Here is a 22,240-nt window from a genome sequence, read left to right as displayed (position 1 = left end):
GGATGAGATTGAGAAACTTGGGGAGGAACTGCGGTCGGCGAGGGAAGCTAGGGAAAGGGTGGAAGTGGAGAATGAGAGGCTGAGGATTGAGTGTGAGAAGCAAAAGAGGGTGTTGGAAGAGTTGAGAGAGATGATAAAGAGTGCGGAAGGTACCACTTTACTTTATTCATATTGGCCTAATCTCTCTATCCTCCTACATGGCATCAACGCTCCCCCACATCTCAGGCTCCTCCAACTTCTCGCTACAAACTCCATCGCATAAAAGCAACACCAAAGTAAGCAGCTATTTTAAAATTCCCCTCACCGATAAACAATGCCTTAAAATGCATATGTTTATAGAACGTTTTCTGCTCAAAATTACTTTTTCTTTCATTCACCCAAAAAATGTGCAAACAATAATGTTACACTTTATATGATTGTTGCAGCTGTCAAAGAACAACACGTGATTACAACAGTAGGTTTTTATTGTCCAAAAAAATCTGAAATAGACTTAAACGAGAAAGTCACCTTTCATATTTCTTATCCTTTCAGCTACTTATAATATGCTTATGGCAGTAGGTCTAGCTATACATGTGAAATTAATTTTAAATCATTTCTATTTAGATGAAATGAACAGTCACAGACAGATCATCCCAAGAAAGCTTTTATGAAAGTGAGCCTTTCTTAATTTATCTGTCAGCTTTGACTCCCACAGCTTTCCAACGTGTCCAGATGAAACAGAATGATATGCGAATTATTATTTAAAAAAAAAAGACTAACTTGTATTCGTTTGATTTCTTATGATTGCTTTTTGACATGATATAGCTAGGTCTGAGTAAATTATGTTAAGCAATTATGAAAAGAATAAAAAAAAACAACTAACGGGAATAATCAAATAAAGCAGATTAATACATTAGATATTGTCAATATAAATATTCATTCACATTACATATCTGAGAGAGTAGTATATGTACTGCTGAAAATAGAACTAGGCTAATCAGGAGTCAAAATCAGAAGTCAAATTTAGGCTTACTAATTGTGTCATGCAAATTATTTTACTGATCAAAGGACAAAATTAGGTGAATTACACTTTTGTATGAAAGAATATTGGCAGGCTTAATGTATTATCTATCGTCCGTAGGTGACGAAATGACAACACCTCAGTATTGTACGATAAGTTGGGTACTGGGTTGAGACTCGAGGAGCGGCAGCAAAGCCGACTTCCGAATGCTTATGCTGTCAAGAAACTTTAATTGAGAATAAAATTACATGGACTCATGGGTATATGTACTATACTTTCCTTACTTTGCAAAATAATTATCTTTGATACGTTAAATAAATTCACTTAATTCAAATTTAATTTTTTTCAAGTATAACACCTCTGAAATGAAATATTATCTATATTGATAAGTAAATACATTCTGGCACCTGCACATGACAATATTTCCATAACAAACAATGAATTAAGAAACTACAACAATTCTTCGTTGGTCGACTGTGTAGTAAAACAAATAAAAATTAATAATGTCTTACCAGGAGAGGTTGGTGGAGATAATACTACTATTTCAGGTGTAGTGGAATCAGGATAGGACATTTCTTCTGCAATAATAAAAATGACAGGGTTATATGTAAATTACTACATACAGTACAAAAAATTACAGCAGTACTGTACAGTGTACTACAGTTTTGCTGTATAAAATTTATTACTACTATAAAATGATATTGTAATGATACAATTAAGTTTGTTCATACTTACCTGGCAGATATATATATAGCTGTATTTTCCGAAGTCCGACAGAAATTAAAAAACTTACGACACACGTAGTGGGAGTCAGGTGGTTAGTACCCATTCCCGCCGCTGGGAGGCGGGTATCAGGAATCATTCCCATTTTCTATTCATAATTTTTATTTCCACTGTCTCCTGAGGGGAGGTGGGTGGGTACTTAATTATATTATTTATCTGCCAGGTAAGATATGAACAAACTTAATTGTATCATTACAATATCATTTTGTTCATGAAACTTACCTGTCAGATATATATATAGCTGAATCCCACCTTTGGTGGTGGGAGTAGACAGAATAGAAGATTTTAGGAAACATATATATGCAGATAAATGATATCTTGATTCCTTACCTGTTAGCATAGCTGACTTCGTGGTTACTGCCGCGTAAGTCTGCTTGTGCTATAAGAGTTGCCAGCGAGGTAGAGACCTATATAGCTGGTGCACTCAAGATGATCTGTCAACGGGGGCGTGACCACGATGTGACTAGACCATTGACCATACACTGAGGGCAACGAAGTAAAAAACCACCTGGCCTAGTCTACCAAAGGTATACCACTAAACTAGACTAAAGAAGGGAGATCCGCCTCGGGCGGTCAACCCCACAACCAAAAAAAAACACACACAATTAAAAGCTCATCTAACCACTAAAGGAAAGGATGAGTGCTACCTCCTGCCCCCAAAACAGTGTCTGCAGCGACGTATGGTCCAAGCGACGAGCAATGTTCGTATGTCGCTTTCACCTCCCGCAGGTAGTGTGAAGCGAACACCGAGTTGCTCCGCCAATATGTGGCACTCAAAATGTCACTGAGTGCCATATTTCTGTGAAAGGCTATCGAGGTCGAAATAGCCCTCACCTCGTGGGCATTCACTTTTAAAAGCTTCATGTCACTATCACTACATGTGGAATGAGCTTCTTTAATGGTGTCTCTCAAGAAGAAAGAAAGCGCGTTCTTTGACATGGGAAGATCGGGCTTCTTAACCGAGCACCACAAGTTGCCCGAAGGTCCTCTACAGTCCTTCGTTCTGTCTAAATAGAATTTGAGAGCCCTGACAGGGCACAGGACTCTCTCTGGCTCATTACCACGATCTCTGTCAAACCCTTGATTTCAAATGTCTTGGGCAAGGGTTGGACGGGTTTTCGTTCTTTGCTAAGAACATAGGGCTTAAAGAACAACCGCATCCGAGTTCTTAAACCCAACATGCTTGCTTATAGCCTGGATCTCACTAACTCTCTTCGCCGTCGCCAGAGCAGTTAGAAAAAGTGTCTTCCTTGTAAGGTTCTAAGCGAAGCTAAGTTGAGCGGTTCAAAATTACTGGACATCAAAAACTTTAGAACAATGTCTAAATTCCAAGAAGGGACTCTTGGTTGAGGTACCTTCGAAGTCTCGAAAGACTTAAGAAGATCATGAAGGTCTCTGTTGTTGGCTAAGTCCAGTCCTCTATGCCTAAAGACTACAGAAAGCACACTTCTGTAGCCTTTTATCGTAGGTACCGCTAAGCGAACTTCATTTCTCAAGTAGAGAAGGAAGTCTGCGATCTGGCTCACAGAGGTAGAGGTGGAGGAAATGTCTTTCTTCCTGCACCAGCTCCGGAAAACAGCCCACTTGGATTGGTATACGGCAATAGAAGAAGGTCTTCTTGCCGTTGCGATTGCTTTCGCCACAGGTCTTGAAAACCCCTCGCTCTGGCCAACTTCTGGATAGTCTGAACGCAGTCAGACTCAGAGCGGGGAGGTTTTTGTGATACCTCTCGAAGTGGGGCTGTTTGAGTAGATCTATCCTTGGAGGCAGAGTCCTCGGAAAGTCTACAAGAAAGGACATGACCTCTGTGAACCAGTCGGTCGCTGGCCAGAAGGGGGCGATGAGAGTCATCCTCGTTCCCTCTGATGCGCGAATTTTCTTATCACTTCCCCTAGGACCTTGAACGGGGGAAAGGCATATACGTCTAGTCCCGTCCAGTCCCAAAGAGGGCGTCTACTGCTACTGCTCCTGGGTCTAGAACTGGAGAGCAGTACAGCGGGAGTCTCGTTGTCCTCCCCCCTGGAAGTTGCGAAGATGTCTACGATAAGGAAGGACATCCCCATAACTTCCACAACCTCTGGCATATTTCCTGATGAAGAGTCCACTCCGTCAGCAGAAGTTGACCTTGTCGACTGAGCGATCTGCACGGACGTTTTCTACCCCTGATATGAATCTCGTCAGTATAGAGACGTCGTGTACCTTCGCCCATAACAGGATTTCCTTTGCAAGGAAGAACAGGGATCGAGAGTGGGTTCCTCCCTGTTTCTTGAGGTATGCCAGGGCTGTGGTGTTGTCCGAGTTGATCTGCACCACATTGCCGGAGACTTCGTTCTGAAAGAACTGGAGCGCCAGATGAACTGCTGCCAGCTCCTTGAGGTTTATGTGCCAGGACACCTGTTCCCCTCTCCAGGTGCCTGACACTTCCTTCCCCCCCAGTGTTGCTACCCACCCCGTGGAAGACGCGTCGGAAAACAACACTAGGTCGGGGTTCTGAAGCTTGAGGGAAAGACCCTCTGCGAGCTTCAAAGGGTCGGTCCACCATCTTAGGTGTTCCTTTACCTCTTATGATAATACCAGAATCGAATCCAAAGTGTTTTGGTGCTTCCAATTGTCGGCAAGGAAGAATTGAAGAGGTCTGAGGTGCAACCTCCCTAGGAAAACAAACTTCTCCAGTGAGGAAATGGTCCCCAGCAGACTCATCCATTCCCTCACCGAGCATGATTCCTTCCCCAGAAAGGTTGACACTTTGCTTAGGCAATCTAGTTGTCGCCCCTGGGACGGAAAAGCCCGAAAAGCCACTGAGTCCATCTGAATCCCCAGATAGACTAAAGACTGAGAAGGGGTCAGATGTGACTTTTCGAGGTTCACCAGAAGCCCCAGGGACTTCGTTAACGCCAAAGTCATGTGAAGGTCCTCCAGACACCGGTCTTTCGAGGAGGCTCGTACGAGCCAGTCGTCCAGGTAGAGAGAGATCCTGACATTGGAAAGATGAAGCCACCTCGCAATGTTCTTCATCAGTAGGGTGAATACCATGGGAGCAGTGCTGAGTCCAAAGCAGAGAGCCCTGAATTGAAACACTTTTCCTTTCAGGACAAACCGCAGGTATTTTCCTGGACTGGGGGTGGATGGGGACGTGGAAATACGCGTCCTGGAGATCTAGTGAAGCCATCCAATCCCCCGGTCTCAAGGCTCCCATCACTGACTAAGGTGTCTCCATCTTGAACCTCTGCTTGATGACAAAGAGGTTCAGGTTGCTGACATCGAGTACCGGTCGCCATTCCCCCGACTGCTTTGGCACCAGGAACAGTCTGTTGTAAAATCCAGGGGAATTCAAGTCGGAGACCTGTTCTACGGCGTGTTTCACGATCATCTGATCTAACAGATCGTAAAGCACTTGTTGCTTTTCTCCCCGATAGGAAGGAGACATGTCCCTGGGTGTCGTAGACAGCGGGGGTGGTTTCAGGAACGGGATCCGGTAACCCTTCTTTAAGATGTCCACGGACCATTTGTCCGCACCTCTCTCTTCCCAGGCTTGCGCAAAAAGCTGAAGCCTGGCTCCAACCGGTGACTGAAGGACTTCTGCTTCACTTCTTGTTCTTGGCCAGCGCAGTGGCTCTGCCTCTGGACGTGCCTCTTCCTCGAGGGGCTGGTCTCGAGGAAGAACTACCTCGAAAGGGCTTCGATTTCTTGAGAATCGAAACTCCCGAGGACGAAGGCAACAGGTCTCCTTGAAGATTGTGCGAGGAGATCTTGCGTGGCCTTCTCCTGAAGACTGGTCGCAATGTCTTTTACCATAGCCTGGGGGAAGAGATGATCCGAAAAAGGAGCGAAGAGCAAGTCTGCTTTCTGTGACGGAGAAACAGATTTAGCTGTAAAATTGCAAAACAGGGATCTCTTCTTCAAGAGCCCTGTGCAAAAGTGAGCTGTAAGCTCCTCCGAACCATCTCTGACGGCCTTGTCCATACACGACATTACGCTGGACAGCTCCCCCAGACTAATCGAGTCGGAACTCCTAGACTTGGCATCCAGAACTCCCAAACACCAATCTAGAAAGTTGAAGACCTCTAACGTCCGAAAGAGGCCTTTAAGGTGGTAGTCCATTTCCGTAGTTGACCAGGAAACTTTCGAAGAGGACAGGTGAGACCTCCTCGAGGCATCCACAATGCTGGCGAAGTCTCCTTGGGCTGACGAGGGAAGTCTAATACCTACGTCTTCTCCCGTCTCATACCAAATGCCAGCCTTCCCACTAAGTCTCGAAGGTGGCAGGGCAAAAGAAGTCTTTCCCTGGGACTTCCTTTTCTCCATCCAGTCATGGACCTTACGAAGAGCCCTCTTAGTTGAAAGGGACTTCTTCATTCTGACGAATGCCGAGACCTTGTTGATCTTGGAAGAAGAAAGTTGTGAAGGAGGAGAGCGAGGAGCTTCCGGGTGAAACGTCTCTCCAAACTCTGATTGAAGAAGGCGGGTCAAACCTGGTAGTCGGAAGAGACTGCCGCCAAAGGTTTATCATCATCCACTTCAACCGAAGCGTCGCTAACCTCTGCATCCGACACAGGTGAAGTTGGAGGCAAAATAGGCTGGACCAAGACCATCTGGTCTAAGTTTCCAAGAGGCGCGTTGCTGTGAAGTGGAAGGTAAAGCTGACTCATTAAAAGAAACTCCGGTCGTATCTCTAAGACCCGAAGTAACTTGCAAAGTCTCATCACAAACAGGTGGGAGGCGACGAAACTCCACATCTTCGTCCACGCCGAGCGTCCGCTGGCGCACACCTGGCGTCCACTGGCCGCACCACCTGGCGTCCACTGGTGCATACCTGGCGTCCACTGGCGCACGCCTGGCTGCAACTAGCGCGGGATTGGCGTCCACTCGCGCGCCGCTGGCGTCCACTGGCGCACGCTTGGCGTCCACTGGCGTGCGAATGACATTTACTAATGCGCGCTTAACATCTCGTGCGCGCTCTGCTTCAGCTGGTGCACTCTTAGATGCCACTGGCGTTCGCTTGGCTTCCGACCGAGCGTCAGGAACGTGAACTTGCACCGAAGCGCTCACGCAAGTATCGAGCTCTCGCACCGCAAGCTTACGAGCGGGTAATACCGCTTCATGCGCCGAGCGAGCAAAATCTTCTTCACGTTCTCCAGAGAGCCGCTGGGGAGTCGCACGAACTCTAGCAGGCGAAGAAAGTGGAGAGATAGACGAGCGAGGAGAGGGAGAGGAGACCTTCTAGATCTCTTCACAGGTAGACGGTCATCCTTTCTCCTGGGACGTGGTTGCGTCCCTTTCTTAGCAAGAGCATCAGTAAGCTGTTGCTGCAAAGAGCGCAGGATCTTCTCAGTAGGAGAGGATTCCTTGTCAGGTGACGAGCTGATCCTGTGAGAAGGCGAGGGGCGAGGGGGACGCCTTCTTCCTTCTCCCAGAAACTGCCGTAGCACGTGCTCGAGAGCGACTGGGGCGCTCAACAAAGTCATCATCCGATGACTCCTTACGCTTCTTCTGTGGCGGGAAGGCTACGAACACACTCTCAGGCGATGATCGCCTCTCTAGAGCCAAACTGGACGTGAAGCGTCACGATCACCAATGCTCCTTTTCAGCGGGCGTGAAATAGAATGAGAGCTCCACCCCTTGTGCGGGGAGGAAGCCTCTGAAGAAGAGAAACACTCTTTCAGGAGGCGTGCACGCGCACGCTCCTTGGCAGTCTGTGTAACGTCAACAGATACTGCCGAAGGTACGTCAGATCGGTGGGCGTTCCCCGTAACCCTCCTGCGGCTTTCGACATGGCCCTCTCCCTGAAACCTGGGAGTCCAGCAGCGGTCTAGGCCTAGAGGCGAAATGGGGCCGATCTGACGCACCCTCCACCAACGAAGGAGCACTGTCACTGCCACTTTGCACCTTCACTTTTGCCTTCTAAGGCGAGCACTTTAGATTCTAAATTACGAATCGACTCTAAGATAAGTGGAAGGGTATTACCCTCCACAGACACTGATTCAGGGCCCGAAGGCAACACTACAGGGTTAGGAGTAGTGATTAAAGGAGGGTTAGTAGGAGAAACATGAACTTCCTGACGTTTACCTGAAACGCTCCTGGAGGAAGACCTCCTTAACCTATCCCGTTCAAGCTTACGCAGATAGGACTCATACGCTCTCCATCCAGAATCAGAAAGACACTCACATTCCTTGCAGCGACTTTCATACATACAATCATGCTCTCTGCAACTCTTACACAAAGTATGAGGGTCCACTGATGCTTTCAGTAGCCTACCTCGACAATCACTCTTGGTACAAAACCTGGCGCTAGCCGAACTAGAACCAGACATCTTATTTAAAGAGAAATCAAGCCAAAATCAATCAAATCCACAATCAACGTGTGCCTAGCCACCGATCCAAAAGTCAAGATACCAAAAAATCAAAAAGGGGTACTTATAGTAGCCAAGTTTCCTAAATTCAAGACGGAGGTGCTGAAAACTGTGTTTACAACACCGGCGACAGAAAAATTATGAATAGAAATGGGAATGATTCCTGATACCCGCCTCCCAGCGGCGGGAATGGGTACTAACCACCTGACTCCCACTACGTGTGTCATAAGTTTTTTAATTTCTGTCGGACTTCGGAAAATACAGCTATATATATATCTGACAGGTAAGTTTCATGAACAAAACTTCATATACAATACAGTGGTAAAAAAAAAGAAAAAAAAAGTGAAGAATTCTTTACCTGGGTTAAGAATGGCAGGTGGTGCTGGAGACTTGCTCTTGAAGTCAAAATTCTCTAGTTGAGCTTGCATGCTTTCTCTCATCTGCTTCTTCTTCACAGTCTCCTTGTAAAAGGTTATAGCATCCCCCTGATCTCTCATACTTTGTGAACCTTTCCACATTAGGGTCTTGTTCCCCTATCATGAACAGCCCTTCCTCAATGAGGGCCAAACCTTGTAACAAAATCTTAGCATTTAATGCCCTGGGGGGCTTTGGGGCTGGGGCCTCTTCCTCCTCCTCCCTGATCATCTGCTTCTCCAGCTCGATGAGGTCCTCGGCCGACAACTCCTCTCCGTGGGATTCCAGCAGCTCGTTCACGTCCTCGGCTTCCACCCCCAAATTGAGCCTCTCGCTATACTGAACGATGTTCCTTCTCACGGCATCGAGAGACTCTCCCTTCTCAAACTCTGTAAAGTTCATCACAAAATTTGGACACAGTTTCTTCCAGGCCCCATTCAAATTGGATTTCTTGACTTCATTCCAAGCAGCTGCGATGTTCTTAATAGCATCTAAAATACTGTAAGTCTTCCAGACTTGCCTGACATCCAACTTGCCACCACTATTTTCAGTGACACTGAGGACATGGCGAAATGTCCTCCTGGTGTAGTAAGCCTTGAAGCTACCAATGACTCCCAGGCCCATCGGTTGCAGAAGCGACGTAGTATTCGGTGGAAGGTAGACTACTTCCACTTCGGGATAAACCTCACCCAAATTAATAGGGTAACCAGGGCCAGTGTTCAACACCAGCAGGACCTTAAATTCCTGACCCTTCTCCTCCAAATGCTTCTTAGCTGATGGTACAAAGTGATCATTAAACCATTCCTCAAAGATACCATCAGTGACCCAGGCTTCTTGTTTAGCCTTCCAAATTACAGGGAGCTGAGGCTGAAAAAATTCCATTAAGTGCCCTTGGATTTTGTTTTCAGCCAAATACACTAACAGGGGCTTCAGCTTGAAGTCAACCACTGGCATTGCTCCAAGAAGCAAAGTCAGTCTCTCCTTACTGACTTTATGGCCCGGTGCCGTCTTCTCCTCCTTGGATATGTAGGTACGACTAGGCATACGTTTCCAAAATAAACCTGTCTCCTCCACACTGAAAACCTGATCAGCAGTATAGCCTCCTTCCCTGATGATTTCAGCAAGACAACCAGGAAATCTTTCTGCTGCTTCCTCGTCGGCACTAGCGACCTCACCCTGCAACTTAAGGTTGTGCAAATTTGCACGGACCTTGAAACGATTAAACCAGCCTCTACTGGCTGCAAACGATTCGGTTGCGCTACCTTCCCCTTGCTTCTCCACCACTGCCTCGTACAATTCCCTAGCCTTCTCCTGAATCAAAGCAATACCCACTGGAACGTGTCGTTGGATTTGGTCTTCGAGCCAGACCAACAATAACTTCTCCATAGCCACAAGATTGGGATTATGTTGTTTGCCTATTCTAGTAGTAGCACCTTGAGTAGTGACAGCCTTCATAGAAGCACCACATTCCATGTGTTGCAAAATACGTTCTTTATCCTTGACTATAGACTGAACTGTAGTTCTGTTCAATCCAAGGGCACGGCCAATTTCAGTATTTGTCTCGCCTGAAAGGAAAGCATTAGGTTAACAAAGGCCAGGCATTTGTTATATAAAATTACGATACACTCTGTCCCCATAGTCTGCATCCAGTACAATACAGTACATACTGTACTATATTCAAAAGACCCTGATGTAAGTAGTATACTACATAATCTTTAATGGTGTAAAATATCGCCCATGAAACATTGACTGCTAAACAAGCACCTTTTTACTCAATATTTATTTGGTCAAACAAGGGTCAAACAAAGAAAATGAAACTATAAGAAAACTTTCAAAAGATTGAAGTGTCATTAATAAAATTAGTTACTGTAACTAACAATTGACATAAAATATACCAAGCATGAGAAACCTACAGTACTGAAATACTGCTGTAAAATAAAAAAATTTTTAAGTAAATTTAATTTTTCCTAACTATACAAACCTGACGTCCTTTACAATAGGATATACTTGTGGGCGTAGCAGCTGGAGTACGGCTGTTAAAATACTGAACAAGGTGGTTAGGCAGTAACTACCACCCAGTAGGTGGGGAGACCCACCTGCCCTGATGTTAACACTCCAATTTACTTGCAGCCCATGTTTCAAATTAAGGGGTGGCATGAGGTGGGCAATTGGTGTAAAGGACCTCAGGTTTGTATAGTTAGGAAAAATACAATTTACTTTAAAAAATTGTGATTTGTTCCTACACAATATACAAACCCTCGGTCCTTTACAATAGGAAGACTCGCTGTTTGGAGGGAAGAATCTGAGTGAGTCTCTAGAACTGACTGGAGTTCAGAACACCTGAGCAATTCCTCCTGATTGAAAAAGCGAGGAGGTGTAGTGCCCTGCCTCTGGCACACTGATCAGGGTCTAAGAACTGCAAGATCAAAAGTCAGACCTCAGGGCCTTTTCGAAATGAGTGAGGAATCATAATTAATGAAAAAGCAGTGAATATAAAAAGTCGGAGGCAATTAAGCAAAGATATGAGACATTCCTTTCAAAAATTTAATAGAAAAACCAAGAGCTTTACACAAGAGTTGCTCATAGCCTTGAATGTTTTTTTCAGTTAAATAAAAATACATATTCTTTAAAATTATTTATTCGTATGAAAGTTAAGATTACGAAATGGCATAGATACAATTTCGATGGCTGAAGTCCTGTTCCCAGTCGCTAATCACAAATTGATAACTACTGCTTGTGGTGGAAAGACCTTCACTCAAGGAAATTTTTGAAAACCTATGGATTCAGAAAACATCAGACTATCATTATCGAGTCCAACAATATTTAATCAAATAAAGACTATCCTCATGTAAAAAATTGTGTATATCATTGACCAACTTATCACTGAAATGACCTAAATCAGCTGCGTGAAAGAACCAGAAATTGAATCAGTGTCTTCCACTAAACCACTGTCCTCCTTAACAATTAGCAACTGCCTAAAAATCAAAGAGCAATTACACAAATGGTAATAACAAAGTTCCAAAAAATTACAGTGGACCCCCAGTAATCGCGTTCTCCGAATTCGCGGACTCACACATTCGCGGATTTCTCTCGGGAACGTTTCCCCGCATTATTCGCGGAAAATTTGTGCATTCGCGGTATTTTTCTATGAGAAATATCCACAAATTCCTGGTTTTTGTGATCAATATCATCATAAAATGCACTTTTTGTGATACAACTATTAAAAAAACCAAGTATGAAAATTTTTAGTGGTTTTTCTTAAGTTTTAACTAACGAAATAGGCTGTTTTTAGCGCTTTTATAGGGGTTCCAAACATTCGCGGATTCTAACTATTCACGGGGGGGTCTGGTACGCATCCCCCGTGAATACGGGGGGAACACTGTATACACATTTATGGATAGCAATAATATCAAAATGACGTTATTATGATATAACAAAGTTTCCTGTATACTTACCTGATAGGTATATATAGCTATATCCTCTGTCGCACTGGCAGAATTTTCAAAACTCGCGGCAACCGCTAGATCACTGGTAGTTCAGGTGATCGCCACCCCGTTCCCATGGCGCTAGCGCTCGGAACCATTCCCATTTTCATCAGATTTTCTTTGAACCCTGTCTCCTGAGGGGAGGAGGGTGGGAATTTAATTATATATACCTGCCAGGTAAGTATACATGAAACTTTGTTATATCATAATAACGTCATTTTCATGTATGACACTTACCTGGCAGGTATATATATAGCTGATTGACACATTTGGAGGTGGGTCAAAGACAGCAACATCGTTAGAGTTTAAAACTTAAAATATATTTTAAAGTACTCTTTGGTTCTTTACCTGCTAAGGTAGCTGACTTCATAGGTCCTGCCTCTTAGCCTGCTTAACCTTAGTAGCTCTCAACTAGGACGTGACCTGAATGTTGAAGAAGCTATCAAAAGGGTCTGACAACTGGACGTGACCAATGCGTTGACAGAAAACCGTAGCCCTCTCTTACCACGGGCATTCATGCTAGGAATTGTTAGACCACCTGAACCACACACACACACCACCACTAACAAATCGACTTCAAAGGCTGAAGAGGGAATATACCCTCTCAGACAACCATAAAAACACTATACCTCCCCCAATTAATTAAAAATCCCCTAGCATGTAAGTAGGTTATGGGGTGGAAACTCCTTTGCCCAATACTGCCCCTGAGGACACATAAGGGCCCAACGTTTGACAGTTGTCAAAAGTTGTCTTGACGTCTCTTAGATAATGGGAGGCCAAAAACTGAATTGGTCCTCCAAAACGTCGTCTCTATAAAATTCTTGAGGGCCATATTTTTCTTGAATGCTAAGGACGTAGCTACCGCTTAAACTTCGTGCGCCTTGACTTTAAGTAGTCCGAAGCTTTCCTTTTGGCAAAGTATATGTGCTTCTTTAAATAGTTCACTTAATAAGAAGATGATAGCATTTCGTCATGGGTCTACTAGGCTCTTCACTAAACACCAAAGAGATCCTGAGGTGCCTCTAATGCTTTTGGTTCTTTCCACATAATGGCGCAAAGCCCTTTCTGACAAAGAACTCTTTCCTGTTCCTGACCCACAAGGTCGGACAGACCCATAATTTTAAAGGACCTTGGCCAAGGATTGGATGGGTTCTCATTCTTGGCCAAGAAGTCCTCCTGGAATATGCACACTTGCTTGTTGTGTTTCCAGCCTATATCTTTATTAATCGACTGAAGTTCGCTAATTCTTTTAGCCGTGGCCAAAGCAACTAAAAAGATGGTCGTCTTCGAGATATCTCTCAAAGACGCCTTACTTAGAGGCTTAAACTTATTAGGGCCTAAGAACTTCAGTAGGATATCCAGATTCCAAGAAGGGGCTCTGCATTGACGCTCCTTCCTTGTTTCAAAAGACCTGAGAAGGTCTCTAAGATCCAAGTTATTGGAAATATCCAAGCCTGTGTCTAAACACCACGGCCAGCATACTTCTGTATCCTTTGACCGTTTGATTTGACAAACCTGCTTACCTTCTTCAAACACAGGAGAAAGTCTGCAATTTGGGTCACAGAGGTACTGTATGAATAAACCTTCTGCTTCTTGCACCACTATAGAAGGTCTCCCACTTCGACTGGTACATCATATTTGAGGCTCTTCGCACTCTAGCCACTGCTTTGGCCGCTTCTCTAGAAAACCCCCTCGCTTTGACAAGTCTTTCGATAGTCTGAACGCAGTCAGACCCAGAGGGAGGGTGTTCTTGTGAAACCTGTCAAAGTGAGGTTGTTTGAGTGTATCTACTCTTGCGGACAGTGTTCTTGGTGTGTCCACTGTCCATTCCAGTACCTCTGTGAACTAATTTTGGGCCGGCCAGTAGGGAGATATGAGAGTAAGTCTTGTCCCGTAACTCTCCCTGAACTTTTTCATACCTTTCCTAAAACCTTGAACGGGGGAAAGGCGTAAGCATCCAGACCCGTCCAATCGCATTCTCCTATCCCCATGCAGTGAAGTTCTTCTTCTCGGTAGTGGATAGGACACCGACACTCCATGGTGGGTGTCGCTGGTACGGGTACTGGGACAAGCCATTAGGACGAAGTAATGATTGATCTGGAACAACCGAACTAAGCCCACAGCGAAGTTTGTAACTGACTCGGGCGCTCTGACAGCTGCCGACTGACTGTGTTTGGTAGTGAGGCAAGTTGCCCAAGCATCCGAGCAAGTCACTTGACCTTCGCCCTAAACGAGTTATGCCGAGAGACTAAACAAATCGTATTTGTTTGTCACCGATGCCAGACGGCGAGGAGATGCTTCTCTAAAGGCATGAGCCCAACAGGCAAAAGTCAATTGCCTTTTAGAGACCGAGGTCCCCGATGGCAAGACATCTCATGGCATAGTTGAATCTCAGCTAAGGAGAAACAACACTAAGTGAAATTGAAGATAAAGGTGGACAGAGAATGTAACTTATGTCTTCACAGCCGAATCGAGAGAAGAATTCTCAAGATTCTGAACCTGTGCTGACAAATGGCTGAAAACGCTAACCGCTATTTCATTGCTGTCCGGTGAGGAGTCGTAGTTGCAATGAAAGCGGGGCGCTTTTCAGTAATGAAAACACAGGGAAGTACTGCCTGAAGAACTGCTTCTCATGGGCTGAACATTTGGAAGTAGAGCTGGCAGGTCGAGGAGTAGGCGATGTCTTCCAATACATCTGTTAATTCGGGGTGAACAATGAACAATTGCACACTCACGAATACAAGATATTTTGAAGACAAACTCAGATGTCTGCAAAAATCATTCGCATCATCGCATTGCGATGCAGCTGGAGACTAGTACAGACTTCTGTTACCGTGCGGTAAACAGAAAGATGAAAGAGTCCAAGAGATATCTCTGTTGAAAATTCTCGCAATGTCGAAGGCGATGACATCGAGCGTCACAGCAGTACAGTGGTACCTCAAGATACGAAATTAATCCGTTCCGAGGCGGCCTTCGTATAATGAGTTTTTCGTATCTTGGAACACATTTTACATGTAAAATGGTTAATCCGTTCCAAGTCCTCCAAAAACACCCCATTAAATTTCATAATAAAGCTAAATTGACCTATAAACAATGAAATACTACAACAATTTGGACCATTCAATACCTAATTTAAGAATAAAAATCCAAAACCTGTAAATAAAGTGTATATTAGTGTACAAGAAATATTATTACTGTAACGTAAAATGTGGAAGCTTACCTTTTGAGTGAGGCTATCTCCGATAGGGGCGGCAGAGGAGGAGGAGGACAAACGGCAGATAATGTACGTACGCACGTACACTTAACTTTACGAAAACATAAAAAATTTAAGGAAAACTATAAAACTAAAATTTACGAAACACCTTAACAAAACTGTAACACTTAACTTACAAAAATCTAGAAATTACGTTAAAAAAAATTTTTATTTTTTTTTATTTTTAACTTTTTTTTTACTTTTACGTAGGCTTTTTTTTTTTTCTTTTTTTTTTACAGAATTTCAACTTCATCATCGCTTTCAACGTTCTGTTTTTCATCACTTGGTTCTTCCTTTTTGCTTTCAACTTTCTGTTTTTTATCACTTGGTTCTTCCTTTTTGCTTTCAACTTTCTGTTTTTTATCACTTGGTTCTTCCTTTTTGCTTACTCCTGCTAATGCTGAAGGCCTCTTTAAAAAATAACAATCCAAGGAAGATTGCTTCTGCCTACTTTTCACAATGTTCCTGAAACGACTCAGGCAAACGTCATCGAACTGCGCAAGCATACGACCTGTGTGAGCCTTTTCGGGGTGTCTTTTTTCGATAAACGATTGCACTTTATGAAAAGCACCTAGAATATCCTTAATTTCTGCCGTTGTCATAGGCTCCTCCTCCTCTTCCTCGCTGCTGCTAGAGAACTCCTCTTGAACGACGTTAAGTTGCATGGCCTCCAACTCCTTCAGGTCATCCGTCGTAAGCTCCTCTTGGTGCTCCTCGAGAAGGTTGTTGATGTCGTCCTCGTCGACGACCAGCCCCATGGACTTGCCGAGTGCAACGATCTCGTCAAGATCTGGTTCCAAAACAGTTTCGGGATCGTCAACTGTTTCTGACTCTGCAGCACCAGCTTCGCCCACGTCGAATCCCTCGAAGTCTCTGGCGGATACGGCATCAGGCCAGAGTTTCCTCCACGAGGAATTCAAGGTTCGCCTCGAAACCTCCTGCCAAGCTAGGTCACTGAGTCGGGATGCAAATGACGATGTCGAAATGCTCCTTCCAAAATTGACGCAAGGTGAGGTTTGTGGTATCGGTGATGTCGAAACATCTCTTGAAAAGATGTTTCGTGTACAGCTTCTTAAAGTTTGCTATCACTTGCTGGTCCATGGGCTGGAGGAGAGGGGTGGTGTTGGGCGGAAGAAAAAGAATCTTAACGAAGGAATACTCTGCTAGGATATCTTCCTCGAGGCCAGGAGGGTGGGGAGGGGCATTGTCCAATACCAGCAGACATTTCAGGGGGAGGCGCTTCTCTTGCAAAAAACTCTTCACAGTTGGGCCCAAACACAGATTTACCCACTCGGTGAACAAAAGCCTCGTTACCCAGGCTTTTGCATTAGCCCTCCACATCACTGGAAGCTTCTCCTTCAACCACTTTGTGGGGCCTTGAAGGCTCGAGGAGTCTCGGAGTGATACACCAGTAGGGGCTTCACCTTGCAATCCCCACTGGCGTTCGAACAAAGTGCGAGCGTAAGCCTGTCTTTCATAGGCTTATGCCCGGGTAGCTTCTTCTCTTCCTCCGTGATGTACGTCTGACGAGGCATTTTTTTCCAAAAAAAGGCCAGTCTCATCACAGTTGAAAACCTGCTGAGAACTGTAGCCTTCCTTGGTCATCATCTCATCGAAAGTCTTCTTAAATGGTTCGGCCGCTTTCGTGTCCGAGCTGGCAGCCTCCCCATGACGCACCACCGAATGGATGCCAGTCCGTTTACGGAATTTCTCGAACCAGCCATGCGAAGCCTTGAACTCTAGGGTTGGCGTTGAAGTCCCTTTCCCTCCCTCGTCTTCCGCCTGCGCAATCAAATCGCCGAAAATAGCACTGGCCTTGTGAGCGATTGCCGTCTCCGTTACTGTATCGCCAGCGATTTCTTTGTCTTTTATCCAGATGAGGAGCAGCCGTTCCATCTCGTCGTGCACATGGCTCCTCTTGCTGGACAAAATAGTGATGCCCTTCGATGGTGTAGTTGCTTTGATGGCATCCTTCTGTTTAAGGATGGTGCCTATTGTCGACGGATTACGGCCATATTCCTTTGTGATCACACTCAATCGCATACCAGCTTCGTACTTCTTTATGATCTCCATCTTTGTCTCCAGAGACAGCATGCGCTTCTTTCCGTGAATTTCAACTTTCTTGGGACCCATGACTACGTTAATTTACGTAAAGTTACACAAATACGTAATTATACAGTCTTCGCACAACACGATAATATGTACTGCAACGAAATCACTAACGAATTTACGTTACTAAACGAAATCATTGGAGCGAACGAATGCCGAATGCGTACGGTAAAGTTTCGGGTGCGAAGTGGCCGAGCTAAAGCACGCCAACACGTAGTACGTATGTATAGAAGATGCATGATGGGAGGGATGCTGTCCAATCAGAGAAGGATCTCATGGCTTGGCTAGCATCAGGAACCAATGGGAGAGCAGGAGGATGGTGGCGAGTCTACGATAACTAAAATGGTGGCGTGTGGCGCGAGTTTCAAAATTGTTATGGGGCGAATCTCGGACTTTCAGAAACCTTTTGTATCTTGAAAACTTTTCGTATGTAGAGCAGTAAAATTTTTCGTCTTTGCTTTCGTAACTTGGATTTTCCGTAAGTAGATGGTCATTCAGGTATGCGAGAATCCCCGTTAATCAGAGACCTAAGTCCGTGATTGTTGGACAGAGATACGGTTCGGTAGTCAATCAAGCAGGGGAGAGAGACATAACCGACCGCGCATTCCGGAGAGCCAGCTGCTAGCCTGCTACTGAGCTGCTATCACAATAGCTCTCGCTGACTCGTCATCCTGAGTTGCCAGGTAACCCATTCCACGACAGAATGCGTTCGGCTAGAACCATCGAGCATAAAAATACGCTCGAACAATTATATTTAAACGAAACGGATTTCGGTAAATACAAAAGCTGATTTGGTGTTGTCGTGACAATACCAATTATCTAAAATCAAAACTGGTAACTCCTGGGAGTTTGCAGGCAGCCCCGAGTTGCAGATCAATTAAGAAACTCGTAGTCTAGGTCCCAATCCGTAGAGTTAACTACAGCATGCGCCTACATCCCGGACAATTCAACTGCTTAACAGAATCATGTCGTGAGGGTAATATACGTAGTATATTTGTAGGTTTCTGTACAACGACCTCCATCCTAAATTCTTTTCCCCTCAAGGGATTGGAAGATCCAAGGGATTTGGAGATCGACCGCCTTCGTTCTTCTTAGTCAAGAGAGTGAAGGGGAAGTCTTCCCCGAAGGAAAGCTTCAATGGTGAACAGAATACCGAAGACGACATTTCAAGCCAAACTGGACGTTCCCGTCCGTTCTTCTCTATTCCAGGTTGGTCGCATACTGTGAGAAAGGTTGGTCGCATACTGTGAGAAATTCTTCCTTAAGCAGCCGTCTTCTTCCAAATGCTATAAATTCCAGGAATTTGAGCATTCAGCGAGGTTCCCGATTATCGTGGTAACAATTATAGGGGATTCTCGTCTTGCTCACTTTGGACCGTGGTCTCGCCTAAGTGTTTGGAGATCGTAAAAAAAAAAACTCGAACACTCTGAGAGTGCTAAAAAATCTGCAAAGAGGAATGCCAGCTCGTTCGCCCCTTCTCAGGGCTTTGTCCATACAGGACATAATACTCCTCGGAACTCCTAAGTCAGTAGAGCCTTTACCATCCAAGGTACGAGCCAACGCCCCCAAAGACCAGTCGAGGAAGTTGAAAACTTCGAAAGTCCGGAAAATGCCCTTCAACCGATGGTCAAACTCCGAAGAGTCCCACCAAATCTTGGCCGAGTGTAAGGCATGTCTACGAGAACTGTCGACGATATTGGAGAAGTACCCTTGGAAGGAGGCAGGAACTCCCAGGCCAAGACTTTCCCCCGTAGCATACCACACTCCCGATTTCGAAGCCAACTTGGCTGGAGGGAAGGAGAAAGAAGTCTTCCCTGCTTCCCTCTTTCCTTCAACCAAGCATTAATCCGGCGAAGCGCTTTCTTGGTCGTGATTGAGAGAGCCATCTTCAAGAAAGAGGACTTCTAGGGGGTTTTGGTTCTCGTATACTGCGAAAGGGGGGACAACGGTGCTGACGGTTGAAACTCCCCTTCGAACCGAGACAGGAGGCAATTCGTCAGTCTCTTATAAACCGACAATGGCGCTTCTGCATTTCTCTCATCTTCAGAAATAAAGCCTTCTACGTCCTCTTCCGCTGAAGAAACATCCTGGATGCCGAAGTCCTGCTGTAAACTAGCAGCCGAATCCGGCTCCAAGACTTGTATGGAATGAGACTGTGGGATCGTGTCCTGACGAGAAGAGTCCCGGTCTTGGGGATGAGGACGGGTCAATGTCCTGCTGTCTGCGTCTTGCGTCCACCGCATGAGTTGCGTCCACCGGACGTTTTTCTAGCTTCCTCTTGCGTCCTGCGCTGTTGAGCGATCGTCTGTCTTCGATGGCAAACTGCGTCCTGTTTCCCGAGAGTACAAAGGACGAGAAGGAGGCGGCAAAATCTTGTCCTGCGTCCTCTTGGAGGTCTTGACGGGGAGAAACTCGTCTTTACGTCTGGAGGAAGGCTGATCGGTCGTTTCCCAAGACTTGACAAAATCGGCTAACTTAGCCTGCATCTCTCTCAAAAAGTTCTTAATTTCCGCTTCCTGAAGGATCGCACTAGAAGGAGAACGAAGACGAGCAGAGCTGAGACGAGGAGGAGAGCGGTCCTGAGGTCTACGAGACGGAGAGTAGACAGGGGAACGCACCCACGACAAAGAAGGAGAGTCTCTAACTGGAGAAAAGCCGCCAACAGAACGTCCTTCGTCCTCTCTCGAAAGATACGTTCTCTTCTTCTTGACGGGGATTGCGTCCTCATCAGCACTCGACGCTTGGGACTATTCCATCCTTCTTGAGCGTAGCGAAGTTCATCCTGAGACGAGGATGGTCTGTATGTCCTCTTGAGGGGACGCGATCCCTCCAAATAGCGCCGTTTCTTGCATGACGTAGAGCTATCGAAGGAGAACAAACACTTCCCAGTAACGCATTTTCTATGGCTCACTGCTGCAGCCTGGGACGCAACAACAGGACTGCCTGAAGGGACGACTGATCGTGTGAAAACCCCTCTCGCCTCCCTTCAACTGTCGACATACCTTCTCCCTTGGGTCTGGGAGCTTGGAAGCAGTCTAGGTCTAGGAGCACGAAAGACGGTCAGCCGCCCCCTCCACAACACTGTCACTAACATTAAATACACCCACTTTATGCGATAAATGCTGCATCTGATCGCCTATCGAAGCAAGGGCAGCAAACACTTTCACATATGTGAATCCTCCTGTATCTGATCGCCGCCTCCTAAGATACAGCAGCGGGCGCAGGAGAAACCTGGGGAGAAGGTACTACAGGTTTTACTTGGGAAGGAGCTGGAGAAGAAACAGTAATTGATTCATTCAAGGCTTTGCTAGATGAACCCGATCTTTCACTCCAAGACACTGATCTTCTAACACGATCTTTCTCGAATCTTTCAATATTTTTAGTGAGAGTTTTCCACTCTTTCTCAGTCAAATACTCACACTCATTGCACCTATTCTCCCAAGTACACACAAACTCTCTACACTTCTTACACCCAGTGTGATTGTCTACCGAAGCTTTCGGTAGCCTCACTTTGCATCCTTCTCACATACACTAAACATAATACCTGAATCAGACATTTCAAGAAAAATCCAAAAGTGATTGCCAATCTAACTTTCCAATATGATACCATCCGTCCATATACAGCAAAAAGTCAGCAAACGAGCTCGAAATTCTAGCAGGGAACCCTCAACGATGTTGACGGTTTGGCTGGCAGAGAAAATCTGATGAAAATGGGAATGGTTCCAAGCGCCAGTGCCACAGGAACGGGGTGGCGATCACCTGAACTACCAGTGATCTAACGGTTGCCTCGAGTTTTGAAAATTCTGCCAGTGCGACAGAGGATATAGCTATATATATACCTGCCAGGTAAGTGTCATACATGAAAACAAGAATCCATAGAAAATTTACAGGTTCTGAAAGCATGGTAATAATTAAGAATAATTACAAACCCCCTAACCTAAGCTTTACCATATGCCACAAATTGTAGGAAACTTACTGGGCAGGAAAGGTTCAACCATTGACTCCACTGAAGTGTTGATGACGTAGGCTTCAAAGATGATGACGGAAGAGGCAGAGACAGGTGGGTCGGCAAGAATATGTTACATAGTTAATGTAAATGCTTCTTAAATCCACAAAGCATTCTCTTACGAGGGAGTAGAGTTCACAAGTTATCTTCAAATATAATCCAGTGGTTCCAAGTCGGAACCTGAGCTTGAACTGCTTTACCTTCTTCGTGGCAGGTGGAGGTAGACGTTTTTCTCTTCCAAGAATCGCGAAATGCAATGGCCGTCATCCTTCCATAAAAAATCAAGGATGAGGAGGACAAACTGAAGCAGGTAAAAGAGCCAGCAGAGCCATCTAGGTGTTGCGCAATCCTTTAAACTCCCATGTTCCTTTTAGAATTTGTTTGGTATGGCATGGGGGTTTAAAGGACTACTTTAATATGCAAATAATATACAAATAAATGTTCTATAAAATCTTACAGTTCCTGCCTTATTGCTCATATCTCCTTCCTCCAGCAGGATTGCTTCTATGATTCTGACAAGAAAAATATAAAGGAAACTCGATGCGTGAGCTTACCACATCAAATGCCCGACCAGCCAGTGTAAGTTCCGAGTCCAATCCTCAACCTGAAGGAAGAGAAGTAGAAGGACGGAGAGGGGGAAGGAGGAGAGACTAGTCATTCTCGCATCCTTCTTACCTCTCGAACCGTGCGCCATAGGTGAGAGATGCAACTTGTCCTCTTGAAGGAGCCGGATAAGCAACGTAACTTGTTGAGTATCCACCACAGGTCCAAGGAAAAGGAGTACCAAGGACCTATTGGCAACTACCCAAAGGAAGAAAGATATAATGTGGTCCTTATAGGA

At 45.2% G+C, this 22,240-nt stretch overlaps 1 protein-coding gene across 1 annotated transcript in view; it reads right to left on the bottom strand.

Annotated features, from left to right (window-relative positions):
- The window catches only part of LOC135204423 (tigger transposable element-derived protein 1-like), a 42,135-nt gene that overhangs the window by 10,145 nt on the left and 9,750 nt on the right, over nt 1–22,240 (bottom strand). The window contains exons 2-4 of the mRNA XM_064234634.1: nt 8,702–10,111; nt 8,491–8,640; nt 1,513–1,578 (exon numbers count right to left, since the gene is read on the bottom strand). Of these exons, the coding sequence (XP_064090704.1) occupies nt 1,513–1,578; nt 8,491–8,640; nt 8,702–10,111 (1,626 nt within the window). The remainder of the gene's footprint in view (nt 1–1,512; nt 1,579–8,490; nt 8,641–8,701; nt 10,112–22,240) is intronic.

This window comes from Macrobrachium nipponense, chromosome 47, assembly GCF_015104395.2.
Source record: "Macrobrachium nipponense isolate FS-2020 chromosome 47, ASM1510439v2, whole genome shotgun sequence".
Lineage (NCBI taxonomy): Eukaryota > Metazoa > Arthropoda > Malacostraca > Decapoda > Palaemonidae > Macrobrachium > Macrobrachium nipponense.
Note: the sequence above shows the minus strand (reverse complement) of the source record. Positions and strands in the feature narration are given on the sequence as shown.